The 23979-nt window shown below is 38.0% G+C and overlaps 1 protein-coding gene and 1 long non-coding RNA gene across 2 annotated transcripts; one reads left to right on the top strand and one right to left on the bottom strand.

The window, feature by feature from the left end:
- The first annotated feature begins 819 nt into the window (after window positions 1–819).
- LOC133788737 (uncharacterized) lies at window positions 820–3977 on the top strand. The gene is made up of 2 exons (XR_009873360.1): window positions 820–1020; window positions 3164–3977. It is a non-coding gene; the product is annotated as an uncharacterized LOC133788737 (long non-coding RNA).
- Window positions 3978–16993: 13016 nt separating this feature from the next.
- LOC133792317 (protein FAR1-RELATED SEQUENCE 5-like) lies at window positions 16994–18676 on the bottom strand. Its single transcript, XM_062230222.1, has 3 exons — window positions 18283–18676; window positions 18025–18176; window positions 16994–17851 (listed from the first exon to the last, which is right to left on the bottom strand). Exons 1-3 carry the CDS (start codon window positions 18674–18676, stop codon window positions 16994–16996), a joined length of 1404 nt encoding a protein of 467 aa, XP_062086206.1.
- Between the last annotated feature and the right edge of the window lie 5303 nt (window positions 18677–23979).

The raw sequence follows: 23979 nt of genomic DNA, 5'->3' as shown, positions 1-23979 counted from the left end.
AAGAATAAAAAAAAATCTTATTTAATATTCACTCTTCATTCCTTCTTCATTCATTTTATCCATTCCATGAGAAAAAAACTCATTTTGAAATTAATGAGAATAATTAATGTGACCATTATCTTTTTAACTAATGCTTATTGCCTAATTAATCTAAAAAAAATTAAAATTATTGATCTTATATATTTTATTTATTTATTTTCATCATCATTATAATCATTTCTCATAAAAAAAAAATTGTTTAGTGATTTATGGTAACTATATATAATAACTATTGAGAAGTCTTCTATATATATATTGTTGTTGGAGATCATAAGTTTTAATGTGATTATGTAAGAAACAATAATTCCTTAATTTAGTTGGGAACAAACAAGAGTATACCCTACCCTTATTTAGGGTGAATGGGCATAAGAAAGAAACACATGGATTTGATAAACTTGTTTCATAAAAGTATAATAAAATAAAATTAAAGAGGTATCCGAGTAAATGCAATTTTAGTCTACTAATGGTGTCAAATAAAGTCACCGAAATTCACATATTTCCATGTCAACCATATTATAAATCCTAGAAGTTTAAAAGATAAAAATAAACTATATAGTAATACTAGTACCAACCACAACCACAACCACAGAACTTTTTTCATATTGAGAAGTACAAAAGTTGTACTCCATCCAAATATGTCCCCATTTTGTAACACGTACTAGTCTGTGTAGTACAATCGATGAAAGAAAGGAAAAGTACTAATAAATATACTTGCCAAGTCTATGCTATTTTATATAAACCATAGAGAAATTACGATTTTCCACAATCCCAGCAACCAAAACAAAAACAAGCAAAAGAAGGCATCACAGAGAGAGAGGTAGAGGAGTCTAACAGGGGTTGCCTGAGAACACATGAATATAATATAAATGTATTATTTCCAATGTGATTCGCTGTTTCATGTGTTCTCAGGTCGCCCCTGCTGGGCTTCCCTCTACCGTTAGATTGTGTTCCCTTTTGATGAGATCAACGGACATGGTTCAGGTATCTAAATATCTTCACTCTCTACATTTATTAATGTTATAATCTAACCATGCTTATTATTATATCCACTCTCTTTTGTAATACTAATTTATTTAGTTAATCTTATTACACTGGCCATTGATTACACTTCCCAAAAAAAATGATTTATAATGTTTTTATTTTGGTAATTTATTCTTATCTATGAAGACGAGCACGCAATACAATTATTTTCTCCTCGAATTCTAGTTTTTAACCATTGAATTTTAACTAATATTTTTTAATTGAAATTAGAAACGTGTTTTGAAGTCAATTGTGCAGTAGTATATTGTTATATTTTTTTTGCAGGTATTGTGGGAGAGTGAACGATTTTCCATTATCCATTGTTTTTAATATTAATATAATGTTTAAAACTTCAATTATATAATGTAATATAATTTTGACCTTATAAAAACTTAAAAAAATTGACCAAATAATGCCCATATTTCTTTCTATCAATATCTAAAATTCAGTATCTTTTTTATATAAAAAATGAGTAGATAATAGAAAATTTTGTTTTTAATAGTTTTTTATTTTTTTAATGTTAACTTTAACATAATAATTTTATAGTTAATATAATATTCTTATATTTAATAATAGATTGCAAACATCACTTAAACTTAAATAAAACAAAATAAATAATTAAAAAAAATTAAAATATGATATTTTTGAGATATTTTACAATGATAACTATTTAAAAATAATAAATAAAATAAATAAATAATTAAGAAAATTAAAATATGATATTTTTGAGATATTTTACAATGATAATTATTTAAAAATAATAAAATCATACATTTTATAACTTAAATAAAATTTAATTAAACTTAAACTAACTCATTAAAATAATATCATATTAAATATATAATATAATCTACTGCCAATTAACAATAAATTGTTTTAAAAAAACTAGTAAGAAACTTAAATTTAAAATTCACGTATAATATTTAATATTACATTAAATATATAATATATATTATCTTGTTGTCATTTCCAAATTTAAAAACTAGAACAAACATAAACTTAAACAAAAATAAATAAATTATTTAATTAAAATATGATATTTATTTAAATTTTATATGAAATTAATATAAATTTAATAAAAATAATTAATAAATTCTATAAATAAAACTAAGAATTAGTTACGATATAATAAATTCTATCTAGTAGTTATTACATATACGTATACAATAATTGGTTAGGATCAATATGTATAAGACATTTTGACAGAGAGAAATTTCCTGTCTCACTTGCTGTCTCACCACTTATATTTTAACACATTATTTAAAATGCCAACTAGACAACAAACAGAGCTAACTTTTTGATGAATGGTAACCCCTTTTTATTTTCTTTTTTTTATTATTTTAATTGAAACAACGGTTCATATTCCATCTTCTCTCTCTAAATAAAAAATAAAAAAATTTCATTTTTTATTATTCTCCGCACTTTTGTCAAGAAGAACAGTCCAAAACAAGTCTACTAAAGCAAAGTAAGGAATATAAATTTACTGCAAATTTATTTGTCATTTTTAGCATATTGAATAACATAATATGATATATGATATTTGTAGACATCGAAGATTGATAAACTAGACTACTGCAATTAACAGAGTTAGCTTTTTTGATGAACCATTTTCCTTTTTTATTTTTTATGGAAAATCGTTTTGATTTCTCTCTTTTTTTGTTACATGGGTATATATATATAATATGTATACTATTCTATTAATTATATTCTAATATTGTAAAATAAAGTGAGTGAATCTTCTATACTATTGATATGGGTGTTGCTTATCATTCTCTAAAATACTTTTATGTTTCAGTTTTAGATTTGAAAGTAAAACATCATGGAATGATATGTAAATTATTGATGTTGTGGCTCCAGTACTTAAATCTATCTAGCACCATATTTTTTATGGCCTTATAGTCTTTCATTTATCATATTTTAGTGACAATTTGTGTATTGTGATGGGAGTTTAGGCCAAATATGCTTGATGTGGTATACAGGAAATGACTAAATATGATGTATAGAACATGAATAAATGAAAAACTGCACACTTCTTGTCTAATTATATAAGTGTTTACATGAAGTGTTTATATTGGTTAGCTTTTGATTTCGTTTCTCTCTTCAGCTAATATGAAATTGGAAATAGCATCATCATAATATGATCTCTCTTATACACAAAAAAGGAGATCAAGGATATGCAACAAAGATCACATTGGATAAGTATCAAAATAGACCCATATTTTTTTTTTGAAGTCGTCAAAATTCATTAGGTCTCAGAAGAGGGAAAGTCTAAGTAAATTAAATATGATACCATTCACATGTATTATCGACAACTCCAAAAAGGCAGAGTACTCTGATCAATAATACAATAGTGAAAACAAAATAACACCCAGTGAGCTATAGCAAAATAAAACATCTAGAAGTTCAATAACCAAATAAAAACAAAAGAAATGGCCAGCCAAATCTCTAGCCTCTTGAACGCAAGCCTGAATTTTCCGATTGCTACATCCATGAAAGTGCATCAAAATAGTGTATTCAGTCGAAACGTACCTCATACACTAATGACAAAATATTCTATTAAAAGTTGTCAATCATTTGAATGTGGTAGGATTTGACATAGCCTGTCGTTATCCAAAGAGCAGGCGTGGATAACGTGGAAAATATTTTTAATACGTGGTTGACACCTGGCAGAGGTTCTATTCGACCATTGACCAGAGAAATTCCCCTGACATAACATTTGGATTTTATATACGACCAGCTTGGTCGTATACTCCGTATTTTTTGAGAAGATCTTGTGCAATTGTAATCATATCCGAGATTATCTCCCATGATTCCCGATTATCCGATTATTTAGGAAAGAATATCTGTAACTAATTCATGTAATCCTCCTTGAGCCTATAAATAGAGAAGAAATAGCTCAAGGGAGAGACTTTTACTTTTGGTTGATTTGAGTTTATGCTTTACAAGAGAATTATAGCTATTACCTTTAGATTGTATTATTCATCCCTCCAAGGCTTGTGAAACTTGAAGAACCCTAGTTCTTTGATCACTCCTTTGAGAATCAAAATCAATAATAGCTTAAGTGGACGTAGGTCATTACCACTTCGTGGGGCCGAACCACTATAATTTGTTGTGTCGTTTACTGTTCTTTCCATTAGATCTATTTCAATACTTTCTATCACATCAAACATTTGACTCCGTGTCAGTTGACCAAAACGAGGGTCAACATTCTGGTGCTTTCATTGAGAGCTTGAGACGAAGCGGTTGAAGTACTAATGGCAAAGACAACCAGGAAGACTGGACAGGTTGCTGACGCTGCACCATCTCAACCTCCTTCTCCAAACATGGCTGAGAATGAGCCACACTTGGAGTTTGATGAGGAGGAACTGGACTTCGAATCGCTGAGAAATACTCTGGGAGTATTGCAAGATGAATTGGCCAATTTGAGGGCCAGTCAAGAAAGTGCCGCGGAGACCATGGCGCGACAGCAGCAAGAAATAGAGCGTCAACGCCAAGAACTGAGTGAAAGATAGGTGTAGATTGACCGTCGTCAGAGGGAGGCCATGGTAGCCCTCGAAACAGCCCTCCAATTGGCTAGGAATCAGGCTGCACCTGCCTCGCAGCCTGATCAACCCTCAAATGGGCCACCATAAAGGGGTCCCAATCCTAGCCCTCCAATCCAGCCAACAAGCCCTCAAAGGCCGGAGCACCAACCAATGCCTCAGGATGATGTCCCACCTAGGGACCCTGAGATGCAGCCTCCATCCCAGGCTGGTCGAGGCAATCCCCCACATCCAAGGCAGAATAGGGCCGGGTAGCAGCCTCGCAGCCCTAGACGCCCGAGGGGTGAAGAGCCGCACCCACCGAGCAGGGGGCAGCCTCCTTCTGGCAACATAAGGAACTCGGAGACAGGCTCTGCGGTCAGGGGGCCCCCACAGCATGATAATTCACGGGGACCTACCGACCAGTGCATGCCTCCCCCTAACGCTCGGGACGTTCCAGCCCAAGGAGGCAACCGAGGAGACAGTCGGTCCCACCATAGCCAATCGAGGTTCAGAGATGGGCATGGCTACAATGAGGCAAACTCAGGTAGAGGGATTGCTGGTCGGAGGAACGAGGAGAGAGGTGGAGGCAGAAGCCCACCACCTAGAGAAGACCAACAAGCAAGACTTAATGCTGGGGGCCAGCCCAGACAAAACAACGTCTTTAGCCAGCTCGGAGCCAGTGAGCAACAGCGAAGAGACGACGATCTAAGGGATGTACTCAACGACCGCGGAGAACGGCACAACGAGTACATTCCCCCGACACCAGAGGCCCCGGCAATTCTTGAAGCCGTTCAGGCCCAAATAGATGCCTTGAACCAAGCAGTGCAACAGCTGGTCGGGGGAAGAACGTCTCACATCGAGTACAACAGGAGAAGGGGCACTCCTTTCGTCCAGAGGATTGCTGTGGCGGAGACTCCCAGTAAGTTTAAAATGCCCACACTTCCAAACTTTGACGGGTATGGTGACCTGGTATCTCATGTCAACAAATTTGAGATACAAATGGACATTCAGAAGGTGTCCGAAGACGCTCGGTGCAGGATCTTCCCTGCAACACTTTCTGATGCTGCACAAGAGTGGTTCTTTAAGTTCCCTCCTGCAAATAATGTATCTTGGGAGATGTTCATAAAGGAGTTTTACGGACAATTCTATGCGGGTCATGTGCACCCAACTGAGGCAAACCAACTGGTCAAGATACGCCAGCAAGAAGGAGAACCATTGAAAGACTACGTCCAGCGTTTCATGCGAGCTGCGGCTAGGGCCAAAACAGTGGGAGACGAAGGAAAAATGATGGCCCTAACTGCAGGAGTTAGGCGTTGTACGCCTCTTTGGAGTAGCCTCAGGAAGCATGGGGTTAAAACTACCCAAGAATTTTTGGATCGAGTTGATCGATACATCAAGCTCGAGGATGCGATTGCCAGCGAGGGAAAGACCCCAAATAAAGATAACGGGACTGAAGACCCCGCCAAAGCCGCCAATGGGTCAAAGCCCAACGACAACGGCAACGGCAAAGGCAATGGGAATGGCAACGACAAGAATGGGGGGAAAAGGCCCCATAACGAACCCTCTACTTCTGAGAGCAAGCGCGCTAAGGGAAATCGTTATGAGCCACGGTTCACCAACTACACTGCCCTTGTCAAGTCTCGAGCAGAGGTGTATCAGGCCACAAGTTCCAGTGTGCCTTACAAAAGACTCGCTCCCATTCGAAAGGATATTTTAAAAAGGGATACGATCAAGTTCTGTCATTTTCACAACGATTACGGACACGATACGAACGAGTGTAACCAGCTGAAGGATGAAATCGAGTTCCTTATTAGACAAGGACACTTGAGGAGGTACGTGCGGGCCGCGGGAGCTTCCCAACAAGAGGCTCCAGGTGGCAACGAGCAGGCGCCTGCACGCCAACTCTCGCCACCTTTACAGCCTGACCCTGTGGCTGGCACCTTACTCACCATCTGCGGAGGCCCACACCTTGCGGGAAACAGCGGAAAGGCAAGGGAACGATACGCTCGGACCCTACGTCACGACTAGGACATCGAGATGATGACTGTGGAGGATCGGGCATCAAAGAAGGCTCGAACAGAGGATGGTGCAATAACCTTCTCTGATTGTGATGCCCAACATGTCCGGTTCCCACATTCTGATTCGCTGGTCGTGGATGTTCAGATTGCCAACATGATGGTGAAAAGAGTACTGGTCGATATAGGAAATTCAGTTAACATCCTGTATAAATCTTCGCTGGAACGAATGAAGTTGTTCGTCAAGGACTTGGAGCCCTGCAACCAAACAATTTATGGCTTCTCTGGTGAGGGACTCGCTCAAGCAGGGTCAATCAGGCTTCCAGTAACAACAGGTAATACGCCCACCACTAGGACATTACTCACTACTTTCATAGTAGTTGATTGTCCTTCGGCCTACAATGCTGTAATTGGAAGGCCCATACTAGTCAACCTTTGGGCCGTCACCTCTATATGGCACCTAGCCATAAAATTCCCAACAGACGTAGGGGTAGGACGCGTATTGGGAAACCAGAGGGAAGCAAGGGAGTGCTATAATGCCTCAATCACTAAGGCCAAGAAGGGTATGTCGAGGAGTGCTCCCCCAAAAAAGTTGCAGATGGCCATTGATGTACAAGCCCAATCAGGTGATGAAGTCACCAAATAGGGTGTTGCCCAAAGTGAGGATAGGGACTTAGATCCTCGCTTTGGGGATTTTGAAGAAGATGTAGGACCTGTTGAGGACCTTGAGGAGGTCCAGATTGACGAAGAGTTTGTTGTAAAAGTCGGCAAAAATTTAGAAGCAACAACCAAACACGCAGTGGTGGAATTTTTGAGGAAGAACCAGGAAGTTTTCGCTTGGTCACATAAAGACATGGTTGGGATAAATCCTGCAGTCATCAGCCATGTCCTGAACGTTGACAAAAACTTTCCACCCGTGCAACAAAAAAGAAGGCTGCATGATAAGGACAGATCAAAAGCCTTGAAGGAGGAAGTTGAAAAACTAAAGGAGAATAGGTTCATCAGGGTGGCGTTTTATCCATCACGGGTCTCTAATCCAGTACTGGTTCCCAAGCCGAATGGCAAATGGTGGACTTGTGTGGATTTCACAGACCTTAATAAAGCCTGCCCTAAAGATTGCTTCCCACTCCCAAGGATCGACCAGCTGGTCGATGCAACTGCAGGCCATGAGATCCTCTCCTTCATGGATGCATACTCAGGGTACAATCAGATTAGTATGCATCGCTCTGATGAGGATCACACTAGCTTTCGGACCGATACAGGGCTATACTGTTACAAAGTAAAGCCCTTCGGATTGAAAAATGCTGGTGCGACCTACCAGCGACTAGTTAACCACATGTTTAAGGAGTTGATCGGGGTAAACATGGAGGTGTACATTGATGACATGCTGGGAAAGTAAAAAAATGCAGAAGGACATGTGAAGGATTTATAAGAGTGTTTCAATGTTCTGATTAAATATCAAATGAAGCTAAATCCTCTCAAGTGTTCCTTCGCAGTAGGGTCAGGGAAGTTCTTGGGGTTCATCGTTAATTCGAGAGGAATCGAGGCTAATCCCGAAAAGATCAAGGCCCTGATCGATATGAAATCGCTAGTAAAGATCAAAGATGTGCAAAGTTTGACTGGAAGAATTTCCACACTCAGTAGATTTATTTCAAAATCAACAGATAAGTGCGTCCCTTTCTTTAATCTACTTAGGGGCAACAAGAAGTTCGAGTGGACTGAATACTGCGAACAGGCTTTCCAAGCCTTAAAAGCCCACATGTCGCAACCTCCCATCTTATCAAAGCTCGTAGATGGGGAAACTTTGTTCATATACCTGGTGATCACCGAATATGCTGCTAGTGCAGTGTTAGTAAGAGAAGAAGAAGGCATACAAAAGGCGGTGTATTATGTGAGCAAGAGGTTAATCGGGACCGAATTGAGATATCCTCCCATTGAAAGATTAGCCTATTGCCTAATTTTGGCCTCAAGGAAGTTACGTCCTTACTTCCAAGCCCATCCAATCATGGTCTTGACTGACCAGCCCCTTCGGCAAGTTTTGCAAAAGCCAGAGGCTGCTGGTCGTTTGTTGAAATGGGAAGTCGAACTCGGGCAGTTCGATATAACATACTCATCGTGAGTAGCAATAAAAGGATAAGTCTTGGCTGATTTCATTGCCGAATTTACTGAACTCCCAGACAGCGAGCAGGGTGAAAAGCCTAGTGCGCCTGAGCCTTAAGTTGAAGCTCCTTCGTGGAAGCTATTCACAGATAGATCATCCAACGAATCTCACGCAGGAGCATGAGTGATATTGATAACGCCAGAAGGGCATCGATTTCACTGCGCAATTAGGTTTGATTTCACCGCTTCAAACAACGAAGCTGAGTATGAAGCCCTACTTGCTGGATTAAGATTAGCCAAAGACATGAACATTAAAGTGCTGTATATTTACAGCGATTCACAGCTGGTAGTGAATCAGGTCTTAGGGGAGTATCAAGCACGAGGCCTAAAAATGGTGGCCTATCTGAAGAAAACAAAAGATCTGTTGGTGTAATTTGAAAAATATACCCTCCAACAAATACCTCGAGATCAGAATTCAAACGCAGATGCCTTAGCCAAACTTGCGAGTGCAAAAGATGCTGACACTTTAAATATAGTGCCAGTTGAACAGCTACACGAGCCAAGCATACGAGCAGATGAAACCAATATGGAGGTCCAGTTAGCATATACATGGATGGCACCATACTTGGAGTATCTCACGTGCGGTATACTACCAGCAGATAGAAACAAAGCCAGGACCCTTCAGAGACAGGCTGTCAGGTATATCCTGGTCGATGGTGCTCTTTACTCAAGAGGATACTCAATGCCACTGCTCAGGTGTGTTACACCAGAAAAGGCTAAAGAGCTGATGAAGGAGGTACATGAAGGCTTCTGTGGAGACCACACTGGGGGGCAGAGCTTATCAAAGAAGATCCTAAGGCAGGGTTATTTCTGGCCGACCATGAACGAAGACTCGATGGAGTTTGTGCGAAAATGTGACAAATGTCAAAGGTTTTCCAAGATCCCACGGGTGGCTCCTAATGAGTTAAAGCAAGTGCAAAGTCCATGGCCCTTCGCAGTATGGGGTTATTGATTTAATCGGGTCCTTGCCAACAGGAAAAGGTGGGGTGAAATATGCAATGGTGGCGGTCGACTACTTCACCAAATGGGCCAAGGCTGAACCACTCGTAACCATAACGACAAAGAAAGTACTTGATTTTGTCATCAAGAACATTGTTTGTCGATATGGATTGCCAAGAAAGATTGTCTCAGAGAATGGCACCCAGTTTGATAGTGACATGTTCACAGACTTCTGCGAAAGGCAAGGCATCATCAAGAGTTTTTCTTTAGTTGCTCATTCGTAAGAAAATGGGCAAGTCGAAGCAGTAAATAAGACATTGAAGGATACTCTGAAGAAAAGGCTCAAAGAAGCTAAAAAAGCATGGCCAGAACAGCTGCCTGAAGTCCTCTGGTCGTATAGAACTTCTCACCGAACAACAACAGGTCATACCCCATTTTCCTTGGCATATGGGTATGAAGCTATGTTGCCTATCGAGTTAGATCTGCCCTCGCATCGCAGAATCACATACGACCAAGACCAAAATAGCCAACTGTTGACTGAGTCCCTAGACCTGATTGAGGAGAATCGAGAGAAAGCCCAACTTCGAGTAGCTGCGTACTAGCAAAAAGTCGCTCGATATTTTAACTCCAAAGTAAAAGAGAGAAAGTTCAACGTCGGAGACTTAGTACTTCGAAGAGTTTTCTTAAACACCCGCGACCAAGCTGCTGTAGTACTCGGACCAAACTGGGAAGGACCTTACTAGATTGAAGAAGTCCTTCATCCAGACACTTACAAACTTGCACGCTTAAATGGAGATCTCGTTCCGCGTTATTGGAATGGAGAACACTTGCGCAAGTATTATCAATAAACAGTCCTTCTTAAAGGATTGGCTTGTATTAATTTTTACTTTTTACAAGTTTTGAAAAAGGGTTAGTCATGTTATATGGCTAATCGCTTATAAGTGTAAGATCTTTCAAAGATCACTCGTAAAGACATGTTTAGTCCATTTAAATACGAGAATTATAAGGGACTGTGCGCAGCCAGTCATTCTTTCCAAACTTTGTAATTTTTTACAAGTATTTGTTCATTATGTGTGTTGTTTTGCTGTATTATAAGTTTTGCATTTGATACCGAGCAGTAACGTTCGAACAGGTTCTGGTCAAGGCAAGTGACCAAGGACCTAAAACTCCTCGATCACTTGGGGGCATATAAGGTACAAGTAAGAAAACCATATCGATACAAGGTATGTAAACACATGAGCAAAATAAGTGAAAGCATGCTAGGGTACTTAGAGTATTTTTAAAAATTTGTAATTTTGTTAAATCAAACCAAAGTGCTATGCTAAGTTCGATCATGCGAACGAATGTTATAAAATGCAAACATATTATAATATCAAAACGAATCCTTTTACACCGCGAGCAGTCACTACTCGGATGTAACTGTTTACTTACGCTAACTATCTCGTTCAACCCTCTATTGATAACTTGATCAGTCTCCATAGAGGTAGTTTCAGTAATAGTTGCCTGACTGCGTTTATGCTTGGAGAGCTTGTATATTCTCTCCCTGGCAGAGCTGACCACGATACTGGGCAGGGAGCCTTCGGGCTGAGTACGCAATGTTTGGTTGCTAGGAGTCTTAGGAAAAGGCTGCTGGTCGATGGGTGTTCCAGGATTGGAAGTTTGATCGACCGAAGGAGTTGAGGCCGGCTGCTCGAGTGGCGATGGAGGTGGTGAGTTCTCCTTCAAAGGGGCGGTAGCCGGAGGGTCGTCAGTTCGGGTCTTCTTTGAGGCAGTTTTACTACTCTCCCCTCGAGCCCTCTTGCTGTTCTTCTTCTGGCCAGAAGAGGCTGCAGCAGCCCTGTAGTGCTTGAACACGTCCTCAGAGTCCATAACTGCACAAAAGGAAACAACGCGGGCAGTGAGACAAGATGGTCACACAGGGCCAAAAAATGAAAGTGAAAAGATTACAAGTAAAGTACCCGCGCTACAACTATTGGTCGCTACATTATTTACTGAACTACTTACTGCCTGGAAGAAATTTGAATTTAAGATTGGAGCATTCTTGTAACGCCCTGGATAACCAAGACCGTTACACTGTGTGTTTGAAATAGTGCAAGACTTGCTAATCAAGTAATTTAGTTGGAACTGTGTATCTAATGACACAAAAGGTTAAGTTAAAAAGAATTTTGATTTATAAACGGTTAAACTTTACTAAAACAGATGTTTGTTTCATGGGATCCCAAATTAGGGTTTAAATAACGTAAATACGAAACTCTTAATTACAAATAAATGACCAAGCCACTCTAATGGAAAAATATACGTTTTAGGTTCCCATTCCTGTACAAATCCTTGACCGTGGCGGCCGAGCAGCTGACAATGTACACCTTGCCCCCAGAGCTCTCCAACCCATGGCCAACTTGCCTTACCTGCACCATGTAGCACCCATGAGCCGAAGCCCAGTAAGAAAACATAATATCATAACATAACAGTTTTAACAGCTAAACAGTTCACAGAGCATAATCCAATAACCACATAGCGTTACTCAGTTCTCTCAAACCATAATATCCATTCAAGACAACATACTGGTCAATAACCAATAATCCAGCTCCAGATACTCATTAAGTCATAGACAATAATCTACAACAGATAATCAGCACATACATTTAGATTCAAGACACAATCAGTAATATAATACACTCATACCACATAATATTCAGGGTCGACGACTTAGGCCGCACCCTTTGTTTAACCCACTGAATCCGGCCCGCTTAAACCGAGCTCAGTGCATAATAAGCTATCCTCGGATACCAGTGTCCAAGCCGCGCCCTATGCGCAAGTGTGGATTTTGGCACCCTTAGGCCGTTGCCACATGTCCCCGTGGCATAATACCACCTTATGACATTCATATCATTATAGGGAACTCTTAGTCCCAACATATTCACATGGTGTATCGCAATCACATAACAACACATTCAAATATAGGGAACACTTAGTCCCATCCTATCCACATACACAGGTGCAGTTTTCTTACCTTAATGCCAAATGCTTTAATTAGAAAGGACGACCCCCGAGCACGATCCATTCCCGAGCCCTCGCTTATCACCTAGTCACAACCAAGATAATGAATTCCATTAATATTCACATATGGGTTTTCATGTACAAACTAGCTTCCGGGATTCCAAATTCCACCAAGCACGGTGGTGAAACCAAACCTGAGCACCCTAGACCACTTTCCCGTGCCTAAAACCCTCAAAAACTCATGTGTACAACCAAGGGCTGCGACCCTTCTCCAAAACAGAGCCAACACCACACCTGAAGGGGACACGCGCCGCGACCCTTGCTTTGGGCGCTGCAGCGCTTGCCTTTGGCCGAGCCTTCTTGGCTCCTTAGCAAGCTAGGGCCGCAGCGCTCTAGAACAGAGCCGCGACCCTTCCCTTCGAACCCAGAATTTCCACCATTTCCAACCTCCAAACCTTACCCAAAACCATCCCAAAGCTCCCTATTTCCACATCAATCATTCCCAACACTTTGAAGACAACTTTAACATCTTAATTCAACAGGAAACCCAATCTAAGACTCATTGCAATCCATGTTTCAATCTCTGAAACTCAAGAACATCAAACACCAAAACCAACCATTCCAAACTCAGATTTAAACTTCTAAATCATAAATTAAAGTTTACCTTTTCAGCTGAACCCCTTCTCTAAGCAGAATCCCAGCTAGTTCCCAAGTTCCTAGCTCCAATTCAACCTTAAACACCAAAATTATAATTATCTTATTACCCAGAAAAACTTAGAGCTTCTAACCTTAAAACACAGTTTGATTCTCACCTTGACTTTGATTAAATGTTCCTTGGATAATCCTTGAGCTAAGCTTTTAAATCCCCACTGAAATCCTCTGAAATCCCAGCCTAAATCCTCCAAATTTCCTCTGTTTTCCTTGTGTTTTTCTTAGTTTTTTGAGAGAGAAGAGGGGGAGAGAATGAGAGTCGGTCTAATATTTCTTTCCACTAGCTTCTGTTTTAACTGAGTCTATCCTTTATCCCGTAAAGTCAATCCCGAGCCTTGGGGTGCCGGAAACATCCCCAAGGGCAAAATGGTAAAATTCCCCAACATTCCCACCTTGGTCTCAACAATTTATCACGCACATTCACATTTATGCCCTAACAGGCCAAGATTACCATTATGCCATTACCAGCCAAACAGGGCCCGCGACCAGGTCAGCCGTGAGGAAGTACTCTTGGTAGTACCTCCCCACGTTTGAGATGTGGGTTGTGTCAGTCAAGAAAGTGCGCCCAGTCTCCTGATGACAAAGATGGAAGAACCCCGTGCCTTCATGGTTGGGGTTAGATTTGAGGTCAAACAGGTAGTTGACCTCATGAGGCGATGGCGCGGGCCACTTTTTCTGACTATACAGGATATAGAGTGCGGCGAGCATCCTATATCCATTCAGGGTTATTTGAAAGGGGGAAACTCCAAAATAGTTGGCCACCCCCTGAAAGAACGGGTGAAGAGGCAAGGTGGCCCCTGCCTCAATGTGAAGCCGCGACCAGGCGCTATAGGTGCCTCCAGGAAGATTAGTCCTTTGGTCTTGTTTGGGCTTGACTAGGGTCACCCCCAACAGGTCGTATTTTCTAAAGTAGTTGGCGATCATTCTGATCATCACCCTACTTTCAGAGACTACATGCCACTCGACGTCCGGCTGAATAGCGTGTCGAGGGCGGGCATGTCTTTGAATGTTTGGGTCAGGAGTATTTTCGTCTCGACCACTGGTCGAGGGAGTATCAGTTGTAGTAGCAGGCTGATGGAAAGGGTTGAAGGTTTTTCTTTTTCGAACTTTGGTTTTGGTACGAACCATGTTTCGGGCCAAGACTGGGGAGGTGTTTAGGTTAATGCGAGAAAAAGGAATATCTGATATCAATGTCGAAGGTTGTTCTTCATCCTCAAGCAGTTGAACTAGGAGGTCGTCATCAATGGGTCTTTCTCCTCCTCACGGGTCTTGCATATGAACTGCAAACAGACAAAGGAGGAGATAAGACGCACAGCCTGGGAGCTTATGTTGAAAGTTGGAATAACATTGCTCGCATCTATCGACCAGCAACATTCTAACCAAAACACTAAGTTTTATGCTAGCAGTTTGAAAAATGGATCAAAAAGTAAGAGTAAAAAGTTTTCTAAAAAGAAGCTTTTTCAACTCCAAAAGGGCGGGAAAAACCCAATTTTTCAACTAGCCTAAAAATCAAAATTTTACGTGGATTTTACGCCCTAAACCTATGATCCTGACTATCAAACTGATTCCTAACTTATATAGAGCAAAAGTACACTACCCTATCAAGCATCAAATGGTATATACAAAATCTTTACAAATTTCTACCCAAGAACACAAAAAGTTTCAGAGCACAGAAACATCATACATGGCATCTCAAAAGGTCAAACGTCAAAGAAGATTTACCTGAACGAAGATTGGATATCCTGAAAAAGAGAAGCTTTGGGTTTGTAGGTGAAAAATCCTCGGTAGAGCGTCTGAAAACTTCGAAGTTCTGGGCTCTGGAATATGGTTCTTGAAAGCTCTTAGCAAAAAGATAGCGAGTAAAATGTCGAAAGAAGAAGGTGGGGGTTACTTATAGAAACCGAGGTGTGCCAAAAAGGGGTAATCATGAATTACCTTTTTCGAGGTATGGGGGAGTGTAACAGCCATCAGAATGGTTTCTTGGAAGCCGAAAAGGTGCGATTAGACGTAGTTGGTTCACAGTTTTTGAGAACGCATGAGGGACTCTGACAGATTTCGTGGGGCATATGAAAGGTTATTTTCCTAAGTTTACTTATTGCTGGTCGCAATAAATAAACTTGGGGGGCAAATGTTATCCAAAGAGCAGGCGTGGATGACGTGGCAAACATTTTTAACACGTGGTTGACACTTGGCAGAGGTTCTGTTCGACCATCGACCAGGGAGATTCCCCTGACATAACATTTGGATTTTATATACGACCAGCTTGGTCGTATACTCCGTATTTTTTGAGAAGATCTTGTGCAATTGTAATCATATCTAAGATTATCTCCCATGATTCCCGATTATCTGATTATTTAGGAAAGAATATATGTAACTAATTCATGTAATCCTCCTTGAGCCTACAAATAGAGAAGAAATAGCTCAAGGGAGGGACTTTTTCTTTTGGCTGATTTGAGTTTATGCTTTACAAGAGAATTATAGCTATTATCTTTCGATTGTATTATTCATCCCTCTAAGGCTTGTGAAACTCGAAGAACCCTACTTCTTTGATCACTCCTTTGAGAATCAAAATCAATAATAGCTTAAGTGGACGTAGGTCATTACCACTTCGTGGGGCCAAACCACTATAATTTGTTGTGTCGTTTACTGTTCTTTCTATTTGATCTATTTCAATACTTTCTATCATATCAAGCATTTGACTCCGAGTCAGTTGACCAAAACGGGGTTAACACCTGTAAATAAGAATAACAAAACAATGTCACACCAAATTAAAAACTATACATACATATATATAAATATAAATAAATAGAATAATGTTATACCCAAATTAAAAATATAAAACAATATATATATATAAAAAAATTACCTGTTGTAATAATTCAACCATACTCATTTTCTCATTTAAATCTTCATAAGTATTATGATTATGAGCATATGAAGGACCTACAAGTGAAATTTTGTATAATATTATTGTAAGAATAATTGTCTAGAAATAGTTTAATGAATAAGAAATTAAAAGAAAAAAAAAGTCATATATGCTAGTAAAAATACTTCTCCAAGCTGCAGTGATGCCACATTTGTTGTAGAAGATGACACATTCTCTTGAAAAGACATTCTACTATGATTCAGGTTTTGTTTATGAAATGCCTGCACCAAATAATAATAATAATAATAAATAAAAAATACACTTACAAGAAAAAGACTATAAAAAAAGTTGGAAGTATTACCTCTTGCGAAGGAAAATTTTGTAAAATTTTCTTCTTTTTTAGTGCCTTCTCAAGAGCTCCTTTTATTCTTCTGGACCCCCCTTGTGTTTTTGCTTTAGTTTTGATTCCTTTAAATTTTTGACTACCTCCATTAGCATTCTTGTTCTCAATGTCCTTATGTATGGCAGTAGAAGTCTCATTCCCATGAGTTCTAACATGTCCATTCAAATATTCCACGATCTCATTAAACTTAGAAAGAACCATTTTGTACTCTTCTTCATCTTCTGCAGCTTTTGTTGCTATATGAGTTTGCATTCTGCACAATTCTTTATAGCGTCTTCCCATATTTTTTTTTTGCATCCCCAACAGACATACTCTCACCCTACTCAGTTGTAGAATTTCCTGTTTTAGAATACTTTGTCCACGTTTTCAAAATATAATGATAAGGAATTCTTTTGACATTTCTAGATGAATACACTTTCAAAATATGCGCACACAAAATTCCTGCAAAATCAATTTTCTTGCAACTGCATGTCACTGTTCCATTGGAAGAATCATATATAACAATATGATTTAAATGCTTTCCATGAGGGGTAATTTTATACTCAGTCACTGTTCCGACCTCATTTTGAATGTTCATAGCACAATCATAAGCTTTGCACAATTCTCTTTCAAACATTCTAAATACAGCTGGAGTGTAAACAATGGATGCATGCTTCAGTATTTCTATTGGCAAAGATAGTGACAATGCACGTTGTGTTGCTTTGAAATCAGCTTTCAATTCATCATGTCGACGATCCTCAACTAACCTTTGAAAATGCTGAAAAAAACTCAGAATGTCATACTTATAGCTAACATAATTCTTAATCACATTATTCATACTTTCACTTTGCTGAGTGCTTGTCATATTTGCACAAAATGTCTCTCTTCCATATACTAATGCCCATTTTTCCTTTAAATCAAACATATCTTGCAACCATTTGTTACTACTAAGATCATATTTCTCAAGCATATTATTCCAAGTTTCAAAGAATTCATTCTTTTCCTCATAGTCATAGATACAACTACTAAAATCCTTAGTAAATTCTCGAAAAATGTTCAAAAACTCCACTAAGATATTTTGCAGCGTTTTGGTATATATGCCAAATACATAGGCGATGAGTTGTTTCTGGCCATTGAGAAGATAAAGCTTTTGCCATTGCTGCATCTTGGTTTGTGAGAATAGTCTTTGGATTTTTTCCTAACATTACCTTAACAAATGTGTCAAATAACCAAATAAATGTCTGAGTAGTTTCATCGTATAATAGTGCAGCTCCAAAGATAATGGTTTGCTTGTGATGATTTACTCTAAGAAACATAGCAAATGGTCGCCCTTCTTGATTTTTTTTTGTAAGTGGTAACAAAAGATATAACATCACCAAAATGAAAATAATCTGCCATCATTTTTCCATCTGCCCAAAATATATTAGTTATCATATCATCTTCATCAGCTTGTATGGCACTAACAAAAGCAAGATCTTCTAATTGCATGCCTTGAAGATATTCAAGAATACCTCCAGTATCTCCTGATCTCATTTGAATTGTTCGTTTAGTTTGCAAATAGTTCCTACAATCATCAATGGTATATCCAAGGTTCTCACGCCCACCCACTCACCTAGCTATCAAGTCAACTTGCATTGGGAGTAATCCCTGAGATGTTAGCTAAATCAATTTCAGATGTTTGAGCAAGAGTCAATTTCCTTTGAGATCTATGTAAATGACTTTTACTAGGACTTGATGTCATATGTGCATGCTCAATAATAAACTCAACCACACGATATTTACCATTTTGACGATAAATTTTCATTCGTGCTAAACAACCAAATCTTGTTTCAGCACGATGAGATTTCACCATGACATCTCGTTTATCTTTTTCACGATAACCTTCACATGAACAACAAAATACTCTATTTGTTATCCGCCTTTCTAAATCTTTATACATTTTACTTCTTCGAATGCTAAAACCTATCTTGTAAGCACAAGCATTATAGAAATGATAAGCTTCTTCTTCTGTGTCAAACTCCATACCAACTTTTCGGATTGCATCATTAGAGATTTTAGAATGAACTAATTCTATGTGTTATTTTCTTTCACTTTCAATCTCAACTTTTGACTCCATATCAGTATTTAGAGACAACATCCCATCTCCACATTCAAAATCTATTTTTCACCGTGATTGCAAATCTTTATCAACAAAAGAAGTATCATCCATTATATATCTTCAATCAAAAAAAATGAAATTATAATTTGTAAAAGAATTGATACTAATTATAAAGCCAAATGACAAACCACCAAAATAAAATAATAAAAAAAACTATCATAATCACTCAAAAGATTAAATAAAACAATCACAACTGGATATAATAAATATATTGCAGTAAAAATATAAGAATGTCTCAAAAAATAAAGTATTTATGCTTTTATAAATACGTAAACGTATATATATATATTTGTAAATACATAAATTCATTTTTAAAGTTAAAATTACTAATGTTTCAAGTTTTAAATATTTGTATATATATAATATTTTTTAAATTTAATATAAAAAAAATAAAAAGTAAACCTGTACTTACTTGCCTTCACCCAACCAATAATTTGTTTGAATAAAAAATTGCAGTAGTCCAGTTTATCAATCTTCGATGCCTATAAATATCATATATCATATTATGTTATTCAATATACTAAAAATGACAAATAAATTTGCAGTAAATTTATATTTCTTACTTTGCTTTAGCAGGCTTGTTTTGGACTGTTCTTCTTGCGCAAAAGTGCAGAGAATGATAAAATATGAAACTTTTTTATTTTTTGTTTAGAGAGAGAAGATGGAATATGAACAGATTTTTTAATTAAAATAATAAAAAAGGAAAATAAAAAGGGGAAACGATTCATCAAAAAGTTAACTCTGTTTGTTGTCTAGTTGGCCTTTTAAATGATGTGTTAAAATATAAGTGATGGGACAGCAAATGAGACAGGAAAAAGGGACAGGAAATTTCTCTCCCATTTTGACTGGGGTTGTTCATTTACTACAGTTACAACTATAACAAATGTTTCCATTGTGATTTATATATATATTAGATGATAATAGTGTGCATTTAGCGATTGTTAGTTTATATTTGAACTTTTTCTATACACTATATATTATATAAATACACAAAAGACATTTAGATGACCTTTCAATGTGTTGTTGATAACATAAGGAAAATATCATATGCATAATAATACCTACTAATTATTATATATGCCCCTATAACTATCTATCACAAAAATATGACATTTTGTAATTATTGGACCCAATTACCCTTCCCATTAACATCGAAACAACATCGATTTTGCATCGAAAAAACATCGTTTTAATGCAAAATCGATGTTGTTTTGATGTTCTTGAGATGAAATTATGCTGTTTTTCAGATGTTTTTTTTAAAAATTTTAGTATTTCTTTTTCGAGATCTACATGATTAGGTCATGTAAAATCTTAAAATTTGTATTTAAAACGTACAATTCATGTTGGTGGAGGTGGGGCCGTCAATGGTGGATGTTGGTGGCTTTAATGGAGATGACGATGTTAATGATAGTTGGTAAAGTGGAGTGGTGGTGTTCTGCCACCATGAGGAAGTGGTTGTGGTGGTGTCATCGTGGAAGAGAATGAGAGAGGGACGGAGAGAGTTTGAGAGATAGTTTTAGAGAGAGAAATAGAAAATGTTAATGGGAGGAGCAATTGGGTCCAATAATTATAAAATTGCATATTTTTGGAATAGATAGTTATGAGAGCATACATAATAAATAGTAGGTATTATTATGCATAATATGTGATATTTTCCTAATATAAAGCACACAAAATTGTAAGCATATGTTAGTTAAAGATGGTAAACATAGCAAGATATGTATGTATATCATTACCTTAAACCTACAATATTTCTATACCTTCCCAATAGCATAAAGATCAAAAAACACAATTTCGAGATGAATTTTGGTTTTCAGATTTAGAATGTAAAATGAACATAACTCATATATTTAAAGAAAAAATGAAATGCTTTAAATTATTTTACATATAATTTGTCACCGTTACAATCATAAGTTTTTAATTAAGTTATATCCCCAATAAAACTCCAACCATTTATATTCACAGGCTATTATAGGTAAGTACTATATTAGTTAAGTACACATATACACACTGCATCGAAGAAGTTTTTGCTTTTATGCCTCAATTGATCACAAGTCACGCTTAGAAATGCACATTATTCTCATGGGGACAGAACTATGTGGGGACCCGTCCTTAATAAGATGGGGAATCCCCTTCTAAGTGGGTGATGGAGCGTGGATGAGAATAATTTTCAATTTCAGAATATTAAATGGGGCAAGGGCGGGGATGTTATATTATTTTATATAATATAATGTTAGATTAAATAATGTAACAAAATATGATTTGTCACACATTGTAACATAATATTGAGAGTTACAAAATTGGACATATGTGTATGTCCAAGTGTACATATTTGGAGTTACAAAATATGTTACAAATTTGTAACTCTCAAATCTTACCCAATAATGTGTAGATTGAGAGTTACACATTTAAGATTGAATTTGACAAAGCCATAATGTGATATGGTTGTTGGAGATGTTATTTTAACTCCTATGTATGAAGGTTACAAAATCAAATGGGAAAGAGTTTGAGATGTTTTGGAAAAACTGAAAAATTGGGAGGCTAAAATAGGCCACTGGCCGCGGCTATGAATGTCCTTGGCTGCGACCTAGGGTGCTAGCAGCCAAATCCAATTTTGCATCTTTTCCAATTTGAATAGTTTTAACATCCAAAGTAACTCTCAAATCTTCATTGTAATTCAAAAAATATCAAATTAAACATTGGTAACTGCCAAGGGGGTTAATGAAATTTGAAATTCAAATAATGTCTCAAAATTCTATAAATATGAGCCTAATGCTCACTTACAAGATACATTATCTTCTATCCACAAATCACTTGGTTGGAAAATACACCAAAAGATTTGATAATTCCAGAGAGCTATTTCCAAACTTGAGAGTCCCTTAGTTCTTAGAGAATAGGGGAAAGTAAGCTTTTGGACAAAGGTCTTGAGTCTTGTTCAAGTTGGTGATCCCTGCTACTCTAAACTTTGGTTGTGTGTGAGTGTTAGAGTGTTCTTGTTGTGTTTTCTATGTTTTCTATTTACTACTGTTCTTATTTCTTTCTTCATGTTCTTCTTTGTTCTTTATATTTACATGTACCATTTTGCCTTGAGTTTGTAATTGTTGTACCCTAAAAATTAGCACGAGTTTAGTCACTCAGCTAGGGGTACAGTTGGCAAATAGAACATCTACCTAATAATGATGTGAGCGGCTCGAGTTTGAACTTGGAAATACGACATTTAGGCGATTGTCAGGCCGCCTCTTAGGATAACGGTCCAGTTCGAGACATATAGAGGCCATATCTTCCTTTGGACACTTTGAAGTTAATCTGAACTAAGGTTCGGATAATCTTCGATCACCAGCTCGATGAAGATATTCAGCTCGTGGAAACCTGGTCAGAACGCATACTGAAGGATCCCGAGACTCAGGGGCTCTTTATACGCACATTAATGCCTAGGTTGTATTGCACGCCTATCATTTATTATTCGAGATAGCAGGAGTATATTCTGTTATGCAATTGTATCCCAATGTAAATGAGAATTATTTGTATTAAATGTATACCATATTTATGCACACGGTGAACCAAACCTGTCCAGGAAATTCCACTATAAATATCAGGGATAATGGACAGGGAAGGGGATTACCTTTTAGTATTGCTGAAACTCTGCAGAAATTGTGAGAGAATAATAATAATATTGTGTCGTGGACTAGGTGGATTTTAACCACTGAGCAATGTAAAATTATGTGTGTATGAAAGGGTTCTTATAAGTTCATCACTTTTTACAAATAGGCACTAATATGCTTATTAGATTTCTAAATCTTATGTTGGCAAAAAATTGCGACAACAATTTGGTGCTTTCGTTGAGGGGAAATTAGTGCTTTATGAGTTTCATTTGACGTTCATCACGGTGGTTACTCGATCGATGCATGTAACGTCCTGGGTAACCAAGACCATTACACTGTGTGTTTAAAATAGTAAAAGACTTGCTAATCAAGTCATGTGAACATAAACGTGTTTCTAAAGTCAACTGACAGGTTAGGGTTAAAAGATTTTGATCATAAAATGGTTGACTTTCATTAAAATAAGAGTTTGATACATGGGATCCCAAAAATAATGTTTACATGGTGGTGGTTACAACCCTAAAATATAAATACAATTGCCACTAGCCTATATGGAAAAATACGAATTTTGGCTCTAGTCCCTATAAATCCCGCAGCCATGGCGGACGACCAGCTGCCGATGTACACACTGCCCCCAAAGCTCTCCAACTCATGGCTGGTCCAGCTTTCCCTTGCCTTTACCTGCACCACATAGCACCCGTGAGCCAAGGCTCAGCAAGAAAACTAATGTAACGCCCTGGATAACCAAGACCGTTACACTGTGTGTTTAAAATAGTGCAAGACTTGCTAATCAAGTCATTTAAACAAAGTGTGAACTCAATGCCATCAACGGATTAGGAATAAAAGATTTTGGTCACAAACAGGCTATTTTCATTAAAAATGACAGTTTAACTCATGGAAACTCAAGACAGGGTTTAGACGTCTTAGTTACAATAAATTCCGAGAGTTACAAATAACTCAAGCCACTCTAATGGCAAAATATACATTTTAGGTTTCCGTCCCTGTACAATTCCTCGACCGTGGCGGCCGAGTAGCTGACAATGTACACCTCGCCTCCAGAGCTCTCCAACTCATGGTTGATTCATCCTACCCTTGCTTTTACCTGCACCATGTAGCACCCGTGAGCCGAGGCCCAGCAAGAAAGCATGATAACATAGCAAGATCAACATCATTTATCAAATATCCCATAATGCACAACCAAGAACTCAATGATTCATAACATTTATCCAATCAGTGATAACACACAACAGATTAACAGTTCGTCATCCAAACAACCAACAAATCATGTTCATAACACAATATTCACAATCATAATCCATCAAATAATATTCAGGGTTAGCGCCCTTAGTCGCACCCTCTATTTAACACACTGTCTTCAGCTCTCTTGGGCCGCCCCCAGTGTAATACTCACTGACTCCGGCCAGCTAAACCAAGCTCAGTGATAGAGAAGCTGCCTCAGCTACCAGTGGCTGAGCCGCGCCCTGTGCGCAAATATTGATTCCGACACTCTTAGGTCGGTTATCGCATGTCCCATGGTATAATAATACCATCCCATGACATGATATACAA

The sequence above is a fragment of the Humulus lupulus genome, chromosome 7 (genome assembly GCF_963169125.1).
Source record: "Humulus lupulus chromosome 7, drHumLupu1.1, whole genome shotgun sequence".
Taxonomy (NCBI): domain Eukaryota; kingdom Viridiplantae; phylum Streptophyta; class Magnoliopsida; order Rosales; family Cannabaceae; genus Humulus; species Humulus lupulus.
Note: the sequence above shows the minus strand (reverse complement) of the source record. Positions and strands in the feature narration are given on the sequence as shown.